At 35.6% G+C, this 21,507-nt stretch overlaps 1 protein-coding gene across 1 annotated transcript in view; it reads left to right on the forward strand.

Moving 5' to 3' along the window:
* CATSPERE (catsper channel auxiliary subunit epsilon) overlaps nucleotides 1–21,507 on the forward strand; it is a 264,815-nt gene that overhangs the window by 199,703 nt on the left and 43,605 nt on the right. The window contains exons 12-17 of the mRNA XM_059940988.1: nucleotides 4,184–4,242; nucleotides 6,333–6,408; nucleotides 8,306–8,358; nucleotides 10,427–10,477; nucleotides 10,887–10,920; nucleotides 10,989–11,068. Of these exons, the coding sequence (XP_059796971.1) occupies nucleotides 4,184–4,242; nucleotides 6,333–6,408; nucleotides 8,306–8,358; nucleotides 10,427–10,477; nucleotides 10,887–10,920; nucleotides 10,989–11,068 (353 nt within the window). The remainder of the gene's footprint in view (nucleotides 1–4,183; nucleotides 4,243–6,332; nucleotides 6,409–8,305; nucleotides 8,359–10,426; nucleotides 10,478–10,886; nucleotides 10,921–10,988; nucleotides 11,069–21,507) is intronic.

Raw genomic sequence — 21,507 nt, forward strand, 5'->3', positions numbered from 1 at the left:
CCTCTCACTTCGTCCCAGTTTACCCTTCCCCCCCGTGTCCTCAAGTCCATTCTCTACGTCTGCGTCTTTATTCCTGTCCTGCCTCTAGGTTCTTCAGAACCATTTTTTTAGGTTCCATATACATGTGTTAGCGTACGGTACTTGTTTTTCTCTTTCTGACTTACTTCATTCTGTATGACAGACTCTAGGTCCATCCACCTCACTACAAATAACTCAATTTCGTTTCTTTTTATGGCTGAGTAATATTCCATTGTACATATGTGCCACATCTTCTTTATCCATTCATCTGTCGATGGACACTTAGGTTGCTTCCATGTCCTGGCTATTGTAAATAGAGCTGCAATGAACATTGTGGTACATGACTCTTTTTGTGTTGTTTTTTTTAAACATTTTTATTGGAGTATAATTGCTTAACAATGGTGTGTTAGTTTCTGCTTTATAACAAAGTGAATCAGTTATACATATATATATATCCCCATATATCTTCCCCCTTGCATCTCCCTCCCTCTCACCCTCCCTATCCCACCCTTCTAGCTGGTCACAAAGCACTGAGCTGATCTCCCTGTGCTATGCGACTGCTTCCCACTAGCTATTATTTTACATTTGGTAGTGTATATATATCCATATATACACTACCACTCTCTCATTTTGTCCCAGCTTACCCTTCCCCCTCCCCATACCGTCAAGTCCATTCTCTAGTAGGTCTGCGTCTTTATTCCTGCATGACTCTTTTTGAATTATGGTTTTCTCAGGGTATATGCCCAGTAATGGGATTGCTGGGTCGCATGTTAGTTCTATTTTTAGTTTTTTAAGAAACCTCCATACTGTTCTCCGTAGTGGCTGTATCAATTTACATTCCCATCAACAGTGCAAGAGGGTTCCCTTTTCTCTGCACCCTCTCCAGCATTTATTGTTTGTAGATGTTTTGATGATGGCCATTCTGACTGGTGTGAGGTGATACCTCATTGTAGTTTTGATTTTCATTTCTTTAATGATTAGTGATGTTGAGTATCCTTTCATGTGTTTGTTGGCAATTTGTATATCTTCTTTGGAGAAATGTCTATATAGGCCTTCTGTCCAATTTTGGATTGGGTTGTTTGTTTTTTTGATATTGAGCTGCATGAGCTGCTTGTATATTTTGGAGATGAATCCTTTGTCAGTTGCTTCATTTGCAAATATTTTCTCCCATTCTGAGGGTTGTCTTTTCATCTTGTTTATGGTTTCCTCTGCTGTGCAAAAGTTTGTACGTTTCATTAGGTCCCATTTGTTTATTTTTGTTTTTATTTCCATTACTAGGAGGTGGGTCAAACAGGATCTTGCTGTGATTTATGTCATAGAGTGTTCTGCCTATGTTTTCCTCTAAGAGTTTGGTAGTATCTGGCCTTACATTTAGGTCTTTAACCCATTTTGAGTTTATTTTTGTGTATGGTGTTAGAGAGTGTTCTAATTTCATTATTTTACATGTAGCTGTCCAGTTTTCCCAGCACCACTTATTGAAGAGGCTGTCTTTTCTCCACTGTATATGCTTGCCTCCTTTATCAAAGATAAGGTGACCACATGTGCATGGGTTTATCTCTGGGCTTTCTATCCTGTTCCACTGTTCTATAGTTATGTTTTTGTGCCAGTACCATACTGTCTTGATTACTGTACCTTTGTCGTATAGTCTGAAGTCCAGGAACCTGATTCCTCCAGCTCCGTTTTTCTTTCTCAAGGTGGCTTTGGCTATTCGGGGTCTTTTCTGTTTCCATACAAATTGTGATATTTTTTGTTCTAGTTCTGTGAAAAATGCCATTGCTAATTTGATAGGGATTGCACTGAATCTATAGATTGATTTGGGTAGTATACTCATTTTCGCAATGTTGATTGTTCCAATCCAAGAACATGGTATATCTCTCCATCTGTTTGTATCATCTTTAATTTCTTTCATCAGTATCTTACAGTTTTCTGCATACAGGTCTTTTGTCTCCTTAGGTAGATTTATTCATAGGTATTTTATTCTTTTTGTTGCAATGGTAAATGGGAGTGTTTCCTTAATTCCTCTTTCAGGTTTTTCATCATTAGTGTATAGGAATGCAAGAGATTTCCGTGCATTAATTTTGTATCCTGCTACTTTACGAAGTTCATTGATTAGCTCTAGTAGTTTTCTGGTAGCATCTTTAGGATTCTCTATGTATAGTATCATGTCATCTGCAAACAGTGACAGTTTTACTTCTTCTTTTCTGATGTGTATTCCTTTTATTTCTTTTTCTTCTCTGATTGCTGTGGCTAAAAATTCCAAAACTATGTTGAATAAAAGTGGTGAGAGGGGGCAACATTGTCTTGTTCCTGATATTAGTGGAAATGGTTTCAGTTTTTCACCATTGAGAATGATGTTGGCTGTGGTTTGTCATATATAGCCTTTATTACGTTGAGGTAAGTTCCCTCTATGCCTACTTTCTGGTGGGTTTTTATCATAAATGGGTGTGGAATTTTGTCAAAAGCTTTTTCTGTATCTATTGAGATGATCATATGGTTTTTCTCGTTCACTTTTTTAATATGGTTTATAACACTGATTGATTTGTGTATATTGAAGAATCCTTGCATTCCTGGGATAAACCCCACTTGATCATGGTACATGGTCCTTTTAATGTGCTGTTGGATTCTGTTTGCTAGTATTTTGTTGAGGACTTTTGCATCTATGTTCATCAGTGATATTGGCCTGTAGTTTTCTTTGTTTGTGACATCTTTGTCTGGTTTTGGCATCAGTGTGATGGTGGCCTCGTAGAATGAGTTTGGGAGTGTTCCTCCCTGTGCTATACTTTGGAAGAGCTAGAGAAGGATAGGTGTTAGCTCTTCTCTTAATGTTTGATAGAATTTGCCTGTGAAGCCATCTGGTCCTGAGCTTTTGTTTGTTGGAAGATTTTTAATCACAGCTTCAATTTCAGTGCTTGTGATTGGTCTGATTCCCCATGAGTTTTTAACTGTCATCTTTATTGTTCATTCATTTCTGTCTCTGGCAAATTTCTTTCTTGTAAAGTTATTTTTAAGATTACATATGAAGGAAAACATGGCATAGAAAAGCATACAGGTGTAAATTTGATAGTTCCTTTCCTTGAACATGAAACTAGATTTATTTTTAATGTGATGACATTCACAGCCTTCAACTTTATCGTAAAAGATTGCATATTTATGTCACACCACTTAGCATCCAGCATACAAGTAAATAAACTTTGCTTTGGAAATAAAACTTTTTACTAAGGAGTTTTAGAGACACAGAGTCTCTGTTCTCACCACAACAGATTAGCCAATCCTCACAATTGATCTCTCTCTGGAGATCAATATAAATATATATATATATATATTATATATATACACACATATATATGTACATATATATTATATTTATATTATATATAAAGATCTAGAGATATATAGCATATTTATATATAGAATATTTATATATAGAATAGTTATACATATGTTTATATATATATTTATATATATAACAAAGAACTACCAAAAAAGTAATTTAGGGGTATAGAAATTGTAGCTACCATGCTTTAAAAATGTGGAGTTTATAATTTTTTGCCTCTATAATCATATATGTTCTATAAATGGCTTTACTCTGTGATGATAGCAACCATATGGAATACTGAAAATTGAGATGAAACATGGCCTGGAGGGAAGAAAATAGCAAGAAATATGCAAAAGGCAAATGGACATTTTTAAAAATTACTCAGAAACAACAGAAGAAAGATTCTGGCAAATAATTCCCCATTGTCTCAAAAATTACAGACAATATGATTTTGTAATGATTTGGAAACATCAAAGAAGAAATTAAAAGGTCCAGAGACAGGTTATTAGAAAACAGAAGAAAGTGAAAAGTTTGCTATGCTGCTATAAATGAAAAATAAAAATAAGAATATTGCAACAACAAAGGTCAAATGAGGAGGGAGAGAGAAGCAGTATAAATAAAAGAAATATGATAATATAAAATTAAAAGTAAAATAAGGACATGTAACAAAGTAAATCTAATATCTACATAATTGGAGTTTCTGAGATAGGAAAGAAAATAAATTAGAAAAAAGTGCTAAATATATTATTTTTCTTGCCTAAAGAAAGATTTATATCTGTCTTGAAATTATCCATTGTCCCCATTCCCAATTTTCCTACTTTACATAAACTTTTTTATTTTCTTTTTCAGACAGTAACATTTTCTCAGAATATAAATTATGAGGCAGTAGATGATTATTTCAAGTTGCAGTAAGTAAGACTTTTAAAAGAACCTACTCAATATTAAATATGCTATTCAGGTTACTGATTTATATATATTCTTTTATTTAAATGACCTCATATCCTTTTAAATATTCAGATTTCAAATTCCTTTAAATGTCTGGAAAGATGTGAAAATAGTATTCTGTATAAAAATGTAGAATACTCCTTTAATTAAATGAAAACATGACCTATCTGATGGTGCTACTCATCCAACTGAAGGTGCAAAAATCACCAGGCTATTTCTTAATTCAATAATTTTTGAGCACCTTATATCATTCATTCCCATCCCAAAGTCTTTACATACTATCCTTAAGCAAAAACTAGAACTCTAATCCCAAAAAGTCTTTAATTATGAGTAGAGTCAGGTAAAACACCATCTCTGAATCTTGGAATAAGGTAGCGCCTAAACACTTAATTTCTGGAGGAAGGTAACCAACATGGAATTGTATCTTAAGGCATGAGGTTATCATTATGTCCTGACTCAATATATTTTATGGAAAGGTAGCATTGTTCTTTTAAGGAAAAGTTCATTTTTCTTTAGGCTGCTACTCCACATGAGTTTGAATACCCACTCCATGCCAAACACTCTAGGTGTTCAAAACACATGGTGAACAAGAAAGACAGAGTACTGCTGTCGTGAGACATATCTCTAGTGGGAGAAGACAAGAAGAAAGTAATGAAGTAAATAAACAAGATGGTCCCAAATAATTATAAGTGCTATTAAGAAAAATAAAGCAGAAAGAAGCAGTAGAGAGTGACCAGGAAGTGTAAGGAAAAATGCTACTTTAGACATAGTAGTCAAGAGAGGATCAATACCTCCCTTCCCCCCTAACTCACCAAATTTTCTCTTGATTCTTCTAATGTTGTGGGTTCCTTTGGGTATTTTTGATTTTGTGGATATTTACTCAGAATTCTGTTGCTGTACAATATATGTCAAATTGTCCAGGATACTTTAGGTCAGTCCAAGACTTGAGAAAAAATACCAAAAGCTTTGAAATCAGCCATGGCAGAAAAAAAAAAAAAAATCTATCTATAAGTAAAATTATGTAGAAAATTGAAGACGCAATATCTACTTTGGTGTCCTTTTCTTACAGATCTATACTATATTACTGAATATATCAACTCAAAGTTTCCATCAATTTGGGGAAAAAAGCCATAACTGGCACAATTATAAGATGCTTCTTGTTTTCAAAGGTGTTAAAGGAAATAAAAAATGTATCTTAGAGTTGATGAAATATGGTCCAGTGATTTAAAAATATAAAAATGTGCTATTTGTATCCTCACTTATTTAGTACATTTTATATCTAATATATGATAGATATTAAAATACAATGAATATTGGAAGGAAAAGAACATTTGTTTGTGGTTAGTTTGTTTGTGTTTTGTTTTTTCCCAGTTTTTTCAAAAAGTAAAAACCTTACTAGGGGCAGAGAAGGAATAATACTTTCAAATTTTTTTCTTCTGTAATTTTTGAGCCCTCCTATTTTGCCTGAGCACAAAATTATTCACTTACATTTCGTAATCTACAAAGGCATTATGTCTGATCTCCTTTTTGCTTCCAGTCAGATCATATTATGCAGCATAATGTGGTTCAGAAAACTAACTTCATAACTTAATATCTATTGTTCCAAAAGCATTATCAGTAGGAGGAAAAAATCTGTAGAGGCTAGAGAAGGAACCTATGCAATGGCTACGGCCTTGTAATACTGTCAGGAAGCAGGGCAAGATGTCAGCAGCAAAGCCCCATCCTCAGGAGACTGAGGGTGTGAATGAAACAGAGGGCTTGAAATGCTGATAGAAACTCATTTTTATTTCCCTTTGTGCCTATCCTATGCTGGCCAAAATATGGGATACCATGAGATGGGAATGACTTTAGGATATGACCACAATGCACCTTGGCAGAAACTGCGAACCGTCACCACCACCACCACCAGGCCTCTAGAATTCCTCATGGGTGGGGGGGGGGGCAGTTCAATCACAACATGTTAATGGGACTTTTCATCTGTTCTGCACAAAGGCACACTCATGGCTACCTCCCTTGTGATTCTATAATCACCTGTACGTGTTGTTTCTCCTAGATACCAGAACACAGGTCTTCTGCTTGTTCACGTTAGACCTAGTGAACATGCAAAAACGTGTCCAGTCTCCCAAAAGGTAAGTGACATGGGTAGAAGACTGAATATTTTACTTCAATAATACATGGGTGGTAAAACTAAATAATACATATTAACTCCATTCAATACCACCCCCCCTAATACGTAGCAACATTTTGTAATGTTTCACTGTAGAGAGACCATTATTTTACTTCGAAAAAAGATTAGATTACTGCCCTCCATGAGTTTACCATCAGAATATAAACACTTACAAAGATGTAAAATTATTAGTTTTTGAACATAAATAAAATTGTGTAGAGCAAAACTGAAATTAATGAGAACAGCTAAAGTTGGATATGGTTTGTCAGAGAAGACTGCCAGTCATATCCATATTTATGCTATGTTTATTTATTTTAAAAATTGGATCATTTCTTCATTCAAAAAATTTTATTGTGTGCCTACCACATTTCTATGTTTCGGTCTGTGTGCTAGGTAATGGGAGTTACAAAGATGAAAAGAGTCCCTTCCAAAGGGGAAAACAAAAGCTAGTGTAAAAGAATGTGAGATATACAGTTACCAAATAGCCCAGAGGAAAAAGTAAGCAATTTTGATTAGGAGGGAAAAGGTGAAAAGAAGGTGATGAATAAAATGACTGTTGAAGAGTAAGTAGAAGTTGAGCAGGAAGAGGCGTATACAAAAGCACAGCAATGTGATATAGCAGTGGGGTGTTCAGGCAATCACCCACCACCACCTCCTTTGAGTCTTTGTTCCACACTGAGGGATGCCTCCTCTCTTTATTCCTTCTCATTCCAACTAATAATCAATAAACATATATTGAGCACCCACTATATATCAGGCATAGCACAATGGGGAATACCTACATGAAGAATTCAAAGTTAAATGAGACATAGTCCCTGCTCTTCAGCCATGGTTGTTAATTCTGAGACTAGGAATTATTTTTGTGAACTAAGACCCATAAAAGAAGAGATGTTACAAATAAGATCATCAAGTGATGGTGCGTCCTAACTATGAAAAACTTGAGGACCTCAGCCAACCATGTACCTTATATGGATAATTTAGTAAAGATAAAGGGCAGACACATGTTTCTAAACACATGTGATGGGAAAATATTTAATAATGATGGACAGCAAGGACTGTGGGTAGAGTTGTTGAGAGAACAAATCAGGTCCTATGGGTGAGATCAGATAGTTCAAGAAATAAAATCCATGAACTCCTGCTATGGAGCATGCCTTTCAAATGAAGACTGAAAGCTCTTGGCTTAGCAGGTGCAATTCTTTAAATCTATCAAGCTTGGCTGGACATCATTCTCTAACCCCACCCTCCTGATCCCCAAGGGTGTTTTTAGATTTGCCTTGTGGAAATATGCAACATACAGGACATGTTTAAAACAGAAAGCAAGTATCTAAATCCCAATTAGAAAGCCTGAGGTGGGGGTTGGAGAGGTGGCCAGGGTAGACAGTAGTGAGTAAGGTGTCCTGAAGCCAGGTAGAAATATAAGTAGCTTATCCCAGTTGAGGAAGAACCAGGACCCTGACTCTAAAAAGAAGTTAAATTCGTGTTTCCATAACATCTTACGGAAAAACCTGGACGAACTTTTTGGCCAACTCACTATTACAGAAACCTGCCAGGTGAGTCAGGTGCAAGCTGGAACTACAGAGTTGATAGTCATGGTTGTAGAGGTAGTAGTGAAAGATCACATCGAAGTAAGAAAGCAGAGACCCAACCTTTGGGCCTTGTGAGCAGTAAGGGTGAAAGGAAGCAAAGAAAGAAAAAAGTGACGGAAGAAGAAGGAGGAAAACAGCACAGAGCAGTATAACAAAACTCTACATTTAAAAGTTTATTTCAAATCTAAAATGTAATTGCTTTTAGCTGTAGTAATATTTTAGATCATGTGAATTAGAACCACTAAACTCATCACCTAAATTACTTTACTTTAGGTGTTCCAAATATCTGTTGGCTGTGATGCTAATAAATTCATTGCTGTTAAAGGGCAAGTATATTTGCATTTGACTTGTCTTACTCTTTATGTTTAAAAACGAATGGTGAACTAAATGCTAATTACTAGCGATAATATTAGCCCAATGACTGACATGTCCATATGAAATCCATTATAAGTTGATAATTTGTCCAAACCAGACTTGTTTGAACTTTTTTGCCAAGTCAAATATTACATTTGAATCATTCAAATATTACATTTGGATCAGACAGGTTTAACCTCTGTCTCCATTACCAGCATTTTTCTCCACCTTCACTTTTCATAAGCCAGTTTCCATCCTTTGCATTACCTCTCTCAGCTCTTCAGTGTACAACTCATTTCCAGAGAAATGAGAGGGAGAAAAACATACCTCTCTGTTGTCCATCCTACTCAAACCAGTTATAATTTCATTTCTGTCAGAGAACTCCTTGTAACCACAAGAGAGAAGCTTCAGTTTCCTGCACCTTTTTCCATGAGAAAGTTTTTTAGAGCAAACCTAACAGAACCACCAGTGTTTCCTTCAGAGAATCCCAAGGTGTGACTTTTATTGATTTTTACTATGGTTCACAATGAAGCACACTGGAACTTGTGTTATCCACAGCTCTTTCTTCTGCATGGGAGAGAATAAAGGTCAGCATACACAAATCTATTTAACTGAGGTGGAATGTATAATGGAGACAAAAATGTATTGCAATTCCTTTCCTGTGGTTAGGGTGAGGGTGGGGGTAACATTGACTCTTATCTGAATCTATTTATGAAGTGGCTTGCTCTCATCCAAAACAAAGGTCTATTCATCTGTCATTCTAACAATCTTTTGAGTAGTGAATTGTTAAAATCAGTTGCCGGACAGATAATTAAATATTCCCATCTCATTCAGCAAGGAATTTGCATTTCCCATAAGTCTTTTTCCAGAAAACACAAAGGTTAACTGATTTAAACAGCCTGTAGCATCTTATTTCTGGGATGGTCTACATCCTTGCTCCTTAGAGTATAATCTATGGACCAGTAGCAGCATCACCTGGGAACTTACTAGAAATGCAGAATCTCAGGCCCCACCTTGTACCTGCTGAGTCAGAATCTCTGTTTTAACAAAATTTCCAAGATTAGTAGGGGCATTAAAATTTGAGAATAACTGCTCTAAGCAACATGTTACCGAAATCAATTCCCAGTACCCCTGCATGCAGTATCACTGCATGAAGACTTCCTTCTTCAGTGAGATGCAAAACAGCTTGAATCAATCTATTTATGGGAAGGTTTAGAGAGCAATTGTCAAACTAGGTTGCTTGTCAGAATCACCTGGAGAGCATGTCTGAAAACACAGATTTCAGGACCTCTTTCCAGATCTCTTAGTCAATGACCCACTGCTCTGGAACTCTAAAAATGACCCTAGTTTCTTGGATTCATGTTGTGGTTGGCCTAAGTTTTCACAATCAGCAAAGGTTACCTATGGGGCCCATGATACTTCTGACAGGAGAGTTGTCAATGAAGGAGGGCATCTCTTGGGGTCTAATTTGAATTCAGGGTGGGAGGTGGTCCTAGGCTTCCAATATGTATATAAACACAGCAGTGACTGGGGTTCCTTCTGAGTTACACTGGAAGCAGCCAGCAAAAATGGTCAAATGAATAATTTAACTTACTAAATCTCTATCATTTTATAGACCATGATAGCCTTATGTCTGCATAAACCCTAACTAGAAATTATGTGAATTCTTAAAATAGATCCTTACCTGTGCAACTGAGTCTCTAGTAGCAATTAGAACTCTGTTTTAAAAAATTATGAAGAATGAAACAGTCCAAAGAAATTTGTCTTTACTTTGATGGATTTTCTACAAATTTTCACATGTATCAAATATGAGGTAAATCAGTATATTTCAAATTCTGGTACCTTCAGAAACATTTGTGAAGCTGAGTTTTAAAAATAGAAATGCTAAGGCTACACACCAACCCCAAAGATTCTAATTCAATAAGTGATGATTCTGTGATACTTTCGAGTTTGAGAATCACTGAGTTAAATGATTAAATGTTTGTGCTAGTAAATAAGGAATGATGATATTACAACTTCATTATGTTTTATTTTTTGTAGATTTGATAAAAAAGAATGTCTTCAGCATGATTTTTTTTACATCATTGAAAAGTAAGAAGTATTTTTTAACATAAACATTGAGTTTTATATTAATGTAGTATCAATAATTTAGAATCAGTTAGCATTTATTCTTATTATCATCAGTCTTTTCTGATATATACATTTATTGCAATAAATTTACCTCTAGGCACTGATTTTGCTGCACCTCACAAATTTTGATAAGTTGTGTTTTCATTTTCATTTAGTTGAACATATTTTCTAACTTCTCTTAAGATTTTGTCTTTGATCCGTGTGTTATTTAGAAGTATGTTGTTTAATCTCCACATATTTTAGGAGTATCTTGTAATTATGGTTATCTGTTTGACTTTTGTGATACCTCTTTACCCAAACAAAGTAATGGTTTTAATTTTTAAGTTTGAGAAGAAGAAAGATTCTAAGTAATGAAAATGTTTTTTTACAGGTCATATCTGAGGGATCGACCATCTAAACATTTGGTAAGAAAACTATAATTTTGTCAATCAGCCAAATATAGAAAATAACTAAAGCATTTTTCCTTTTCTAGAGAGTAAAATATAATTGGGAAAAATATGGCTGCCCACTGAGAGTTGATTTCAGAGAAAAGTTTCACCCTGTGGTTCAACTGTAAGTATATTCTCACTAAAAATTTTAACTTACTTTGGAAGTTTCAAAATAAAAGTATGAAAAGAAGCCTAATTAATCATGCATTTAATAACAAATATTTTTGAGCACCCAAATATATGCAACACTAGGTTTTCAGTACTAGTTATGGGAAGTTGGATAATCCATGGTCCCTGCATGTTGAGGGAGATTACAATTTAGAAGCTGAGACATAAGTGGGTAAGAGAGCTGAGACTCTTCTCATGGTTGCAGACAGTCTCCTAACCCTTGCTTTATCCTCTCTAAATCTCTCCCCAACCTCCAGCACCCCTCCCTGTTATAGGTACTACCTCCCCCTGGTGACATATGACTTTTCTTTCCATGTGCCAATAATAACTGAATGCTCGCAAAGAGAGAAACTAGATTACTAATAAGGGATAGTATATGGGGAGATTTTAAAAATATTATCTCTAACTTAATTTTTATAAAAATGTTTCATGGTAAAAATATGAATAAAATGCTACAAGGAATGCTTTTCCAAGTGATTTTGTGCTAGTTTGCTTGCTTCTCTGACTTTATTCTAGATTTATGACTATAAAAAAGTTATAAAGCTTGTTACAAAATTTAAAATATAGAAAAATATGAGAAAAGTGACCTAGGTTTCTAATTTATTTATTTTTTTGCTCTTATAAACAAAATTGTGGTGAATATCCATTTATGTACATGTATGGACATTAGTTCAGATATGCCATGAGGATAAATTACTGGAAGTGAAATTCCTATGAGCAAAACATCAAAATTTTAGTCAATGCTTTCAGCTTTTGGGGTCCTCGGGCTGAAGACAGCTTCTGAGATCTCTTAGGGTGGGTAGGTGTGAAGTAATGAATCAGGCACTCCAATTTAGTTTTGCCATCAGAGCTTTCCCTGTTGGAATGCCAGCACGTACTACCCCCCACTTCTCATCCATGGCAGTTCTAAGATTCTGTGCTGTGCCCTCATCCTCTTATGTTACCCTCCTACAACCCCTCTGTCATGGGTTCTCTGAGCTATCAGGCTAATCTGCTATCTTCTTTAGTTTCAATCTTCTAGACATCTAATCATGCCACTTCTTTTCTTGGGCACCCGAGGCACTCCTTCCCCCACTGAGACCTAGTTTTTTTCTTTGTTTGTTTTGTTTTTCTGTTTTATCTAGTGCCTAATCCTCCAGTGGTAAAAAATCTTAATGTTCTCTCCCAGAGAAGTGCACTCTTCAGTTCATATCATCATTATTAAACACCTACTTTGCCCCAATTACTGTGCCAAGTACTGGGAATTCAAAGATGAATAACACAGGATTTCTGCTCTCAAGAGCTCAAGAGTCTGATAAATTAGATATGAACTGATACGCTAAATGGAACAATAGAAAGGAATGACATGGGTGGTTGGTATTGAAACTGAAAAGAAAAGAATCCAACTCAGCTATGGAAGGGAGAGGGGCTCTGGAAGGTGTTCCCAGAGCATTTGAGCTGAGTCACTGAGTCTTAAAGGATAATGAATATCTAGCTGAAGGCAGAGGAGAGAAGGAGAAGTGGGGAAGGTAACAGGGAATTCCACTGAGTAAGCCTTTCAAGCCAAAGTGATAGTTAGAGGAAGAAATTTCATAGTTCAAATGGTATAATGTTATCAGAGCACATAGTGAGGTATGATGTATCAGGAGAAAAGGCTGGGAAACCAGCTAGGTAGAGTCCAGCTCATGGAAGACTTTCTATCCATTCTTATGGTAGAGTGGCATAATTAAATATTTGCTTTAGCTAGTTCTCTCTGGAAGAAGTGTAGAAGATGAATTTCAGGGAAACATGTCTAAGTAAGGAGACCAGGTAGTAAACTGTACTGGTAGTCCAGGAAGGACAAAAAACAAATGACTGAGATAGCAACAAAGACAAAAAAGAGGAATCACTTATGAGAAAATTACTCATAATAACAGGCAGGGCTTGATAATTGATAGATGTGAGTGATGAGGGAAAGAGAGAATGAGGAAGATGAATGAGTCAAAGGTAATATTGATCAGAAGAGATTTTCTGCAAACTTCTACTACTGTTATCTATCCATCTTCAAGCATCTGTGCCCATTAACTCTGTCTGTCTTCCTGTAACCGCAGATAAAGTATATGGGTATCTAAGGCCTGTCCCTCCATTTGTGAACTGGATACCCACCCCCTTTCCTAATTAAAACCACTGCTCCTGAAATTGCCCCCTCTTTCTCCTGCATCATCATCTTTACTCTGTCTACTGGATCATCATACAAATATGCAATTCTTTCCCTCACCAAAACCAAAAACTAAACCCAAACAAAAACCCTCTCTTGACCCCACTACCCCTCTCGTTACTATACTCACTGTCACCAGCTCTTCTCCTATCCTCTCCCAAATCTTTCTCAGTCAGGATTTTACCCCCACCACTCCATTGGCACTGCTAGCCAATGTGACCAACGGCCTTGGCCTCCATATTGCTAAACTCAGTGGTCAATTCTCAGGTCTCATCTTACTTGATCTCATTAACAAGAATTGACAGTTGACTATTTCCTCCTACTTGAAATATTTTCCTTATTGGGTTTCCAGGATATCACATTTTCCTACTTTTCTTGCTACCTCATTGATAGCTCTTCCTTAATTTCTTAGTTTCTCCTTTTCTCCATGACTTCTTAATGTTGGAATGCCCCAAGGCTCAAAGCTTTCTTTTCTTTTCTCCACTTCAACTTGCTCTTTCAGTGATGTCATCCAGTCTCATTGCTCGAATGTCTCAATATATTGATAAAACCCAAAAGTGTATCTTCAGCCTGAATATCCTCCATTGTATTAGTCAAATACAGCTAGGCTATGCTGCAGTAACAAACCCTAACATCTCTGTGCTTAACCTTTTTCATGTCATAGTCTGACATATTTCGTACCTACATCATCTTGACACGGCCTCCTAGACTACCACTATGAAAGGGGAAAACTGAAAGAAAAAAAAAAGACTAGAGGATTTCCTGAGATGTCTTAAAGGGTCAGGCCTAGAAGTGGTTTACATCATTTCCACCCACATCCAATTATCTGGAACCTAATGCCGTAGCCCTAATCTAACTTCAAGGTGGGCTAGAAAATGTAAACAGGCACAGGGTTATTTAGTGAACACTAACAGTGTCTGCAAAACTCTTGAACTCCAGACCCATAAATCCACTTAGATGTTGAATACATAAATCACTTTTCTACTTAGATATTGCCTAGATATATCAAACTTAACCTGTTCAAAACTGAACTCCTGATCTTACCCTCAAAATCTGCTCCATCAATAGCATTCCTCATTTCAACTGATATCAACCCTATCCTTCTGGATGATTGGGTCAAACTTTGGAATCACCCCTATCCACTCTTTCTTTTATATCTTTCATTCAATACATCAGTAAATCCTATTGGCTCTATCTTCAAGATACATACAGAATCTGACTATTTGTCACCACTTGAACTGCTACCACACTGATCCAAGCCATCACTACTCACCTGGATTATTAAAATAGCCTTTCTGTTGGTCTCCCTGCTTCCACCCTTGCATCTATATAGCAGCAACAGTGAATCATTTTAAATGGTTAGAGCACATCACTCCTGTTCAAAATGTATAATCACTGAGTAAAATCCAAGTCCTTACTCTGATTTACAAAGCTCTATGTGATCTTCTGTCCCTGTTACCTTTCTCCTGGTGAGCTTCACCTCACTTACTCCACTCTACTCACTTGGCCTCCTTATTGTCCCTCAGGTAAGCCAAGCAGATTCCCACCTCAGGGCCATTGTACCTGTTGCTTGCTGTGCCTGCAATCCTCTTTCCCCAGATGTTCACTTAGTTTGTTCGCTCACTTCCTTCAAGTCTTTGCCCAAATGTCACTTTCTTAATGAGACCTATGCTGATTGTCATGTTTAAAATTATAAGCTGCCTCTGCACCACCTTCACTCCTCACCTGTCTTTTTTGTTCATGGTATTTATTACCACCTAACAAATTATACATCTTACTTATTTAACTTGTGTATTGTCTTTTCTCCTCTACTATAATGGAAGTTCCATAGAAAAGAGCTTTTTATTTATTTAGTTCACTGCTATATCCTCCAGCACCTAGATCACTGACTAGCATATAGTAAGCAATCTATAAATATTTGCTGAATGAACTCATGAATTTTATGTTTATGGCTTCCCTAAACTGGACAAATTTTAATACCATCAATTGTAATATAAATAGAGAATAAAGGGTACGCTTACAGGGGAAGATGACTAGTTGATTTTTAGACATTTTGAATTTGAGTCTGTGTGACATCCAGAAGGAGATGTGCAATAAAATGTTAAATTGAAGCATCTGAAGTTCATGTAAACTGTCTGAGCTAGAGATATATTTGGAAGTCAATAAAAATTTTGTGATATTAAGAATTGTTGTGGGTGATCATAAAGAATTGCTGGGGTACATAGGAGGTCCAATTGTACCCCTCTTCCCTGACCAAATCCTGAGTGAATTGAATAATATGAGTCAGAAGATGAATATTATTACTCATCACTTATTACTGACAAAAAATATATATTGACAGATGTAGCTTACATTTGCAGAAAGTGAACTTCCTGATACTACACCACTAATACTATACCTAACAGGGTTAAGAAGAATTATCTCCCCAGTCACAGGTATTGTTGATCCACTGTTGGTCTCTCATCTTGGAGGCCCTTTAAATGTATAACATAAATGAGAAAAGAACATGTTATCCTACAAGAAATTCACTCATAAGAAGAAAAATGTGAAGCTAAGCCAAGCATGCCCAGCTTATTCTTTTCTAAGTTATCAATCATTTAAGTCAACCCACTTCCCAAGGGGCGAAGTGAATAGAAGAGCAAAGATAGACCAAGAATGTTATACTCATTGAGCTCCCTCCACAAAAAAGGAAGTATCAAAAGTTGTAAGTGTTTCATTTTAACTGTAATATGGAAAATAAGAAGAGTTATGAGCCAAAGATTTACCCTACTAAAAAACAAAAAACAATATTCAAAGATGGTGAGAGGAAAAAAGAGTCTAGAAATAAGAGCCAGAAAAAAACATTCAGAGAAACACAAGGACAACATAGATAATGTGGAATTTGGAAGCAAAGACAATAGGAATTTTTTTTTTTGCCTTTGTCTTTTATTTATTTATTTATTTTGGTTTGGTGTTATGGGTGTTTTTTTTTTAACATCTTTATTGGAGTATAATTGCTTTGCAATGGTGTGTTAGTTTCTGCTTTATAACAAAGTGAATCAGTTATACATATACATATATCCCCATATCTCTTCCCTCTTGCGTCTCCCTCCCTCCCACCCTCCCTATCCCACCCCTCTAGGTGGTCACAAAGCACAGAGCTGATCTCCCTGTGCTACGCAGCTGCTTCCCACTAGCTATCTATTTTACATTTGGTAGTGTATGTATGTCCATGCCACTCTCTCACTTTGTCCCAGCTTACCCTTCCTCCTCCCCACAATAGGAATTTTTAAGAAAAAATGAGTAAAAGAGTGAAATTCAGAGAGACCTACTAAACCATCACCGAAAATGCCCATTAGATTTGACATTAGAATAGCATTAGTGAACCTTATAAGAGTAGTTTCTATGAAATGGTGAGAACAGACAGAAGTCAGATTGCAGGGGGTTTGCAAAATCAATGAAAGGTTTTTATGTAGGGGCAAAATGTAGCCTACACTTTTTCAACTTTTGGTTGAAATTTACCTATAGAGTAAAACACAAAATCATGAGGTTTCTTTTTTTAGGATAAAAGATATGAACATGTTTACAATTCAAGTTTACAGTTTACATGTTACAGTTGAGCTTTCTTTAATAAAGGAAAAAAAGTTTAAAATCAGTCATTCTGAATATGGTAATGCAACAGATTGAGCTCACTTGAATCACTCCCCACCCACCATAGACACACATAATCCTTGATAAAACATAACAAAATATTTTATGCATTGCCAAACTTGAAAAAAAGAAAGAGCAATCTCTAGGTGACAGAAATAAAGAGAGAACTCTAAGAGTAGTCAGCTCCGGGTGACCTACTGTAGTCCAGGAATATTGATCCAGGATACTGGAAGTAGGAATTAGGAGATAGGGTTTTAAACCCTCTGTGGGGCCAGAAAGGTCTTTCATAAATCCAGGATATATGAAGACTAGAAAATTCTACTCAATGACCAGAGAAACAAGGAAGAAAGTTTTACCTGCATGAATGTGGGAAAAAAATATCTCCTGTAAGAATGTTAATGTCAACCTCAGGCTGTATGTGGACAGGGATCTAAATTTAATGTACATACATAGGAAAAGACTATAGTAATAAAAATCAATAGATGAAAAAAGAAGCTAAATACATGTCACGTAGCCATAAAATCCCTAAGGCTCCAACAGAAGCAATTGAAAAAGCAAATCCAAGGCATAAGACTCCCACTGGAAAAATCACCACCACCAAAGAATTGTCAATAAAGGTTTACCAACCATATGAGGAAATGGGAGAGTTAGAAGATAAAATAAATTGAAAGATAGGCACAACAAAACTAAAAATAAAGCAATCTGAATACATAAAATATTGTTAAAGAAAAATAAAGAAAAAAAGAAGACAAATAAAACAAACTATAACAAAAAATATGACTATGAAAAGAAAGTAGGGGGACTTCCCTGGCAGCCCAGTAGTTAAGACTCCACACTCCCAATGCAAGGGACATGGGTTTGACCCCAGGTTGGAGAACTAAGATCCCGCATACTACACAGTGTGGCCTAAAAAAAAAAAAATTAAAAAAAAGAAAAGAAAGTAGGCATGTTTTAAAAAGATAGAAATTCTAGATATAAAATCTTAGCTATTAAATTCAAAATTTTAGAGATGATTACAAACCACTAAAGATATGGGTAAAGAGAGGGTTACAAAAGAAAAAAAAAAAAGAAATAAAGAAAGAGAGAGAGAGACATGGAAATCAACCAGAATGCAACACAAATAGTTAAGGAGATATAGAAATAAGAAAGAAATTAAGGAACAATTGAGGAAAGAATGACAAATTCTTCTAACATGTGCCTAATAGTTTTCTCCAGAAGAAGAAATTAGAGAAAATGGGTTGGAAAGGGAAGTGAAACTCAATCAAATAAAATGTGAAAACTTTCCATAATTTATTAAAGGGCTAAGTCATCAGGGTGAAGATTGACACAAAGTCTTAAGTAACTCAAAATGGAATCATAGAACACAAAAGAAAAAGAGAAAATGTTTATATGCTGCCATACAGATAAGATAGATTACCCACAATAGACTGCCACTTATATTGAGAGATTTCTTATCAGCGAAAATAGGACAAAAATAATAGAATGATATTTTCATTGAGCTGAGGGAAAAGAATTTAATCTTAGATTGTAAATCTAGATAAACTTTTATTCAAGAGTTAGGGTGAAATAAATACCTATGCAAATAAAGAGTTTACATTAAAAATCCTTAATAAAAACAAAACAAAAAACTACTGAAGGATTTTATTCAATAAGAAGAAAAATAAGCCCAAAAAAGAAAATAGTAAAGTAGAGGAATCAATCATAAGGAAAGAAATTATTGGTTAAAGTAAAGAAAGATACACTGTAGAAATAAATTTTAAGAATAATATCTTTGATGGATGTGAAAACAAGATGGAAATGGAATAATACTACTCAACATGTGGAATTGAAGCAAGATGATTAGAGTTAAATTATTCTGAAATCTTAGTATTGTTTAGGTGTGGGGTCAAGGCTTTTAAAGTGAAGAGTCACTAAAACAAGAATAAAAAGAACAAAGTGTTTTTTTTTTGAAAAAAGCTTGATAAGGAGAAAACTTAATGAACATACAAAATCCCATTTTCTTTTCCTCCAGGGCACACACCTAGACTCTGTTTCTAAGCATGCTTTGCAGTTAGGTGGGGCCATATGCCTGAATACTGCACAGTGGAATGTGGACCAAAGTGTCACATGACCAGTCAGGCTTGGACTCTGCCCCCCACAAAAAAAAATTAAGTTTTGCATGATCCTCCCAGCTATCTCTTTTTATCTTCTATCATCTGCCAGTTTTGGAGAATCCAAAAAGGACTCAGAAGCATTATGGTCTACTAAATGGAAAAAGTCTGGGTCTCTAAAGGATTATGTGGAGCAGAGCATCTCCCCTCCTCTAATTCCACCCACAGTGGAACATAAAATGAGTAAGGAATAAACTTTATTGTGTTAACTTACTGAGATTTTGAGGATTGTTGTAGCAATGAAGTTAGACCAACTTACACTATTGAGCAATGCTATAGATGAAAAGAGAAAAAAATACAGAGTTAGTAAAAAGAAAAAGTTACATAGTAGAAATACATATAAATATATTAATAATGACCAAAATTTTAAAGCACTTACTTCTATATTAAAAGACAATAATTCTAAGATTGAATTTTTAAATGAAGTCAGGTATACGTAATTTATGAGAGAAATATCCAATAACTGTTAGACCTTAGAAGAATGTTCAGCAAGTTGAATTCAAGATCAAAATACAATAAATTAAAATGTCTCTATACATCAGTAAATGCTAACTAGAATATATAGTTGACCCTTGAACAAACCTCCATGTACATATAATAAATAATAATAGTAATAATAATAAAAATAATAAAATTCACATATAACTTATAGTTGGCTCTCCACACATGTGGTTCTTCCATACTGCTGTTCCACATCGGTGGATTTAAACCTACCACAGATTGTGTAGTACTGTAGTATTTACTATTGAAAAAAATCTGCATATAAGCACACCCACATTGTTAAAACCCATGGTTTTTGAGGGTAAACTGTATAATAGAAAAATTATTCCATTCACAATAGCAAAAATAAAATAAAGTAGAATAGATTTAATAAAAGTTGTACAAGACCTGTATAGCAAAATTTATAAAACATTATTAAATACATAGAAGAGGACTATAATACTTGAAAAGCTATACCACATGTTTTGATAGAGAGACTCAGTATTATAATAAAGGTATCAGTTCTTCTCTAATCTATCCATAACTTAAATGAAATTCCAATAAAATTTCATCAGGGTTTTCAGCAGAATTTAACAAGTAGGTCCTAAAATTTATATAGAAAAACAATTGGCTAACAATATCCAGACAAATATCTTCCAGAATTGAAGTTCTAGAAATGGCAAAGTAGTTTTATTTGACATACACTCTGCCCAATACCAATTATATATGCTCTAGACAAACTGTAATAAAAAATTCTTTAGAAGCATTAGAGAGCAAAAATTGCAAAAGACATGATCCTTGAAACAAGGAAAGATTTCTAAGTAAGACTGTCCTCTGAGGTCACTTCGTAGTTTTTGGCAGGGTATGAGGGAATCGGGCTTTAACAGAAAATGACAGATCTACTGGACTTAAGAGACAGACAGTGAAGTATGTGACTGTGAAACAGCTGTAAATTTAGGTGAAAAATCTTGGAAAGGACAGCATCATGCAGGAGGAGCAACAAAAGTATAGAAAACTTTTTCCTCAAATTCTTGGCTAACTCTTGAACTGTTCATGTGTAAGGAAAGGAAGCAGAGATTTCAATAGTTACCTGATGCTGGGAGACAAATCTGGACAAAGTCACACCAAATTAGAGGGTATTGGAAAACACCTTAGGCTTTCTTCTGAAACCAAAAGGGTTAGCTAAGGACAAAATGCTATGTCCCAGGGTTAAAGGCAAAACTAAACAACTGTAAAGCCTTCCAAGTCCTAAAACTAATCTTCATCAGGGTCAGGGAGATCCACCAGTTGTTTATCTTCAGAAGAAGAAGAAGAAAGAGAAGGAGAAGGAGAAGGAGAAGAAGGAGAAGGAGAGAAGGAAGAGGAAAAAGAGGAAGAGGAGGAAGAAGAAGAAAAAGAAGAACAACAATAACAACAACAACAAAACTCTTTAGAGGAAAATAACAAAACCCAGAGTGTCAACAATGTATAATTTTAAATGTTCAGTACAGTATTAAAAATTACTAAACATCCAAAGAAGCAGGAAAATGACCCCAAATCAATAAAATGGAGTTAGTAGTAGCAGACTACAGATGACCCAGACTCTGACTGGCATTAGCAGACAAGGACTTTAATTCAGCAAGTATAAATATGTTAAAAGATTCTCAGGAAAATTGTAGAGAATGGGTGAACAGATAGGGAATCTCAGTAAAGAAATGCTAAGTATTTTTTTAAAAGAGCCAATTTGGGGACTTCCCTGGTGGCACAGTGGTTAAGAACCAGCCTGCCAATGCAGGGGACACGGGTTCAAGCCCTGGTCCGGGAAGATCCCACATGCCACAGAGCAACTAAGCTTGTACGCCACAACCACTGAGCCTGCACTCTAGAGCCCGTGAGCCACAACTACTGAAGCCCACATGCTTAGAGCCTGTGTTCCACAAGAAGAGAAGCCACCACAATGAGAAGACCATGCACCGCAAT

This window comes from Balaenoptera ricei, chromosome 1 (genome assembly GCF_028023285.1).
Source record: "Balaenoptera ricei isolate mBalRic1 chromosome 1, mBalRic1.hap2, whole genome shotgun sequence".
In the NCBI taxonomy this organism is placed as follows: domain Eukaryota; kingdom Metazoa; phylum Chordata; class Mammalia; order Artiodactyla; family Balaenopteridae; genus Balaenoptera; species Balaenoptera ricei.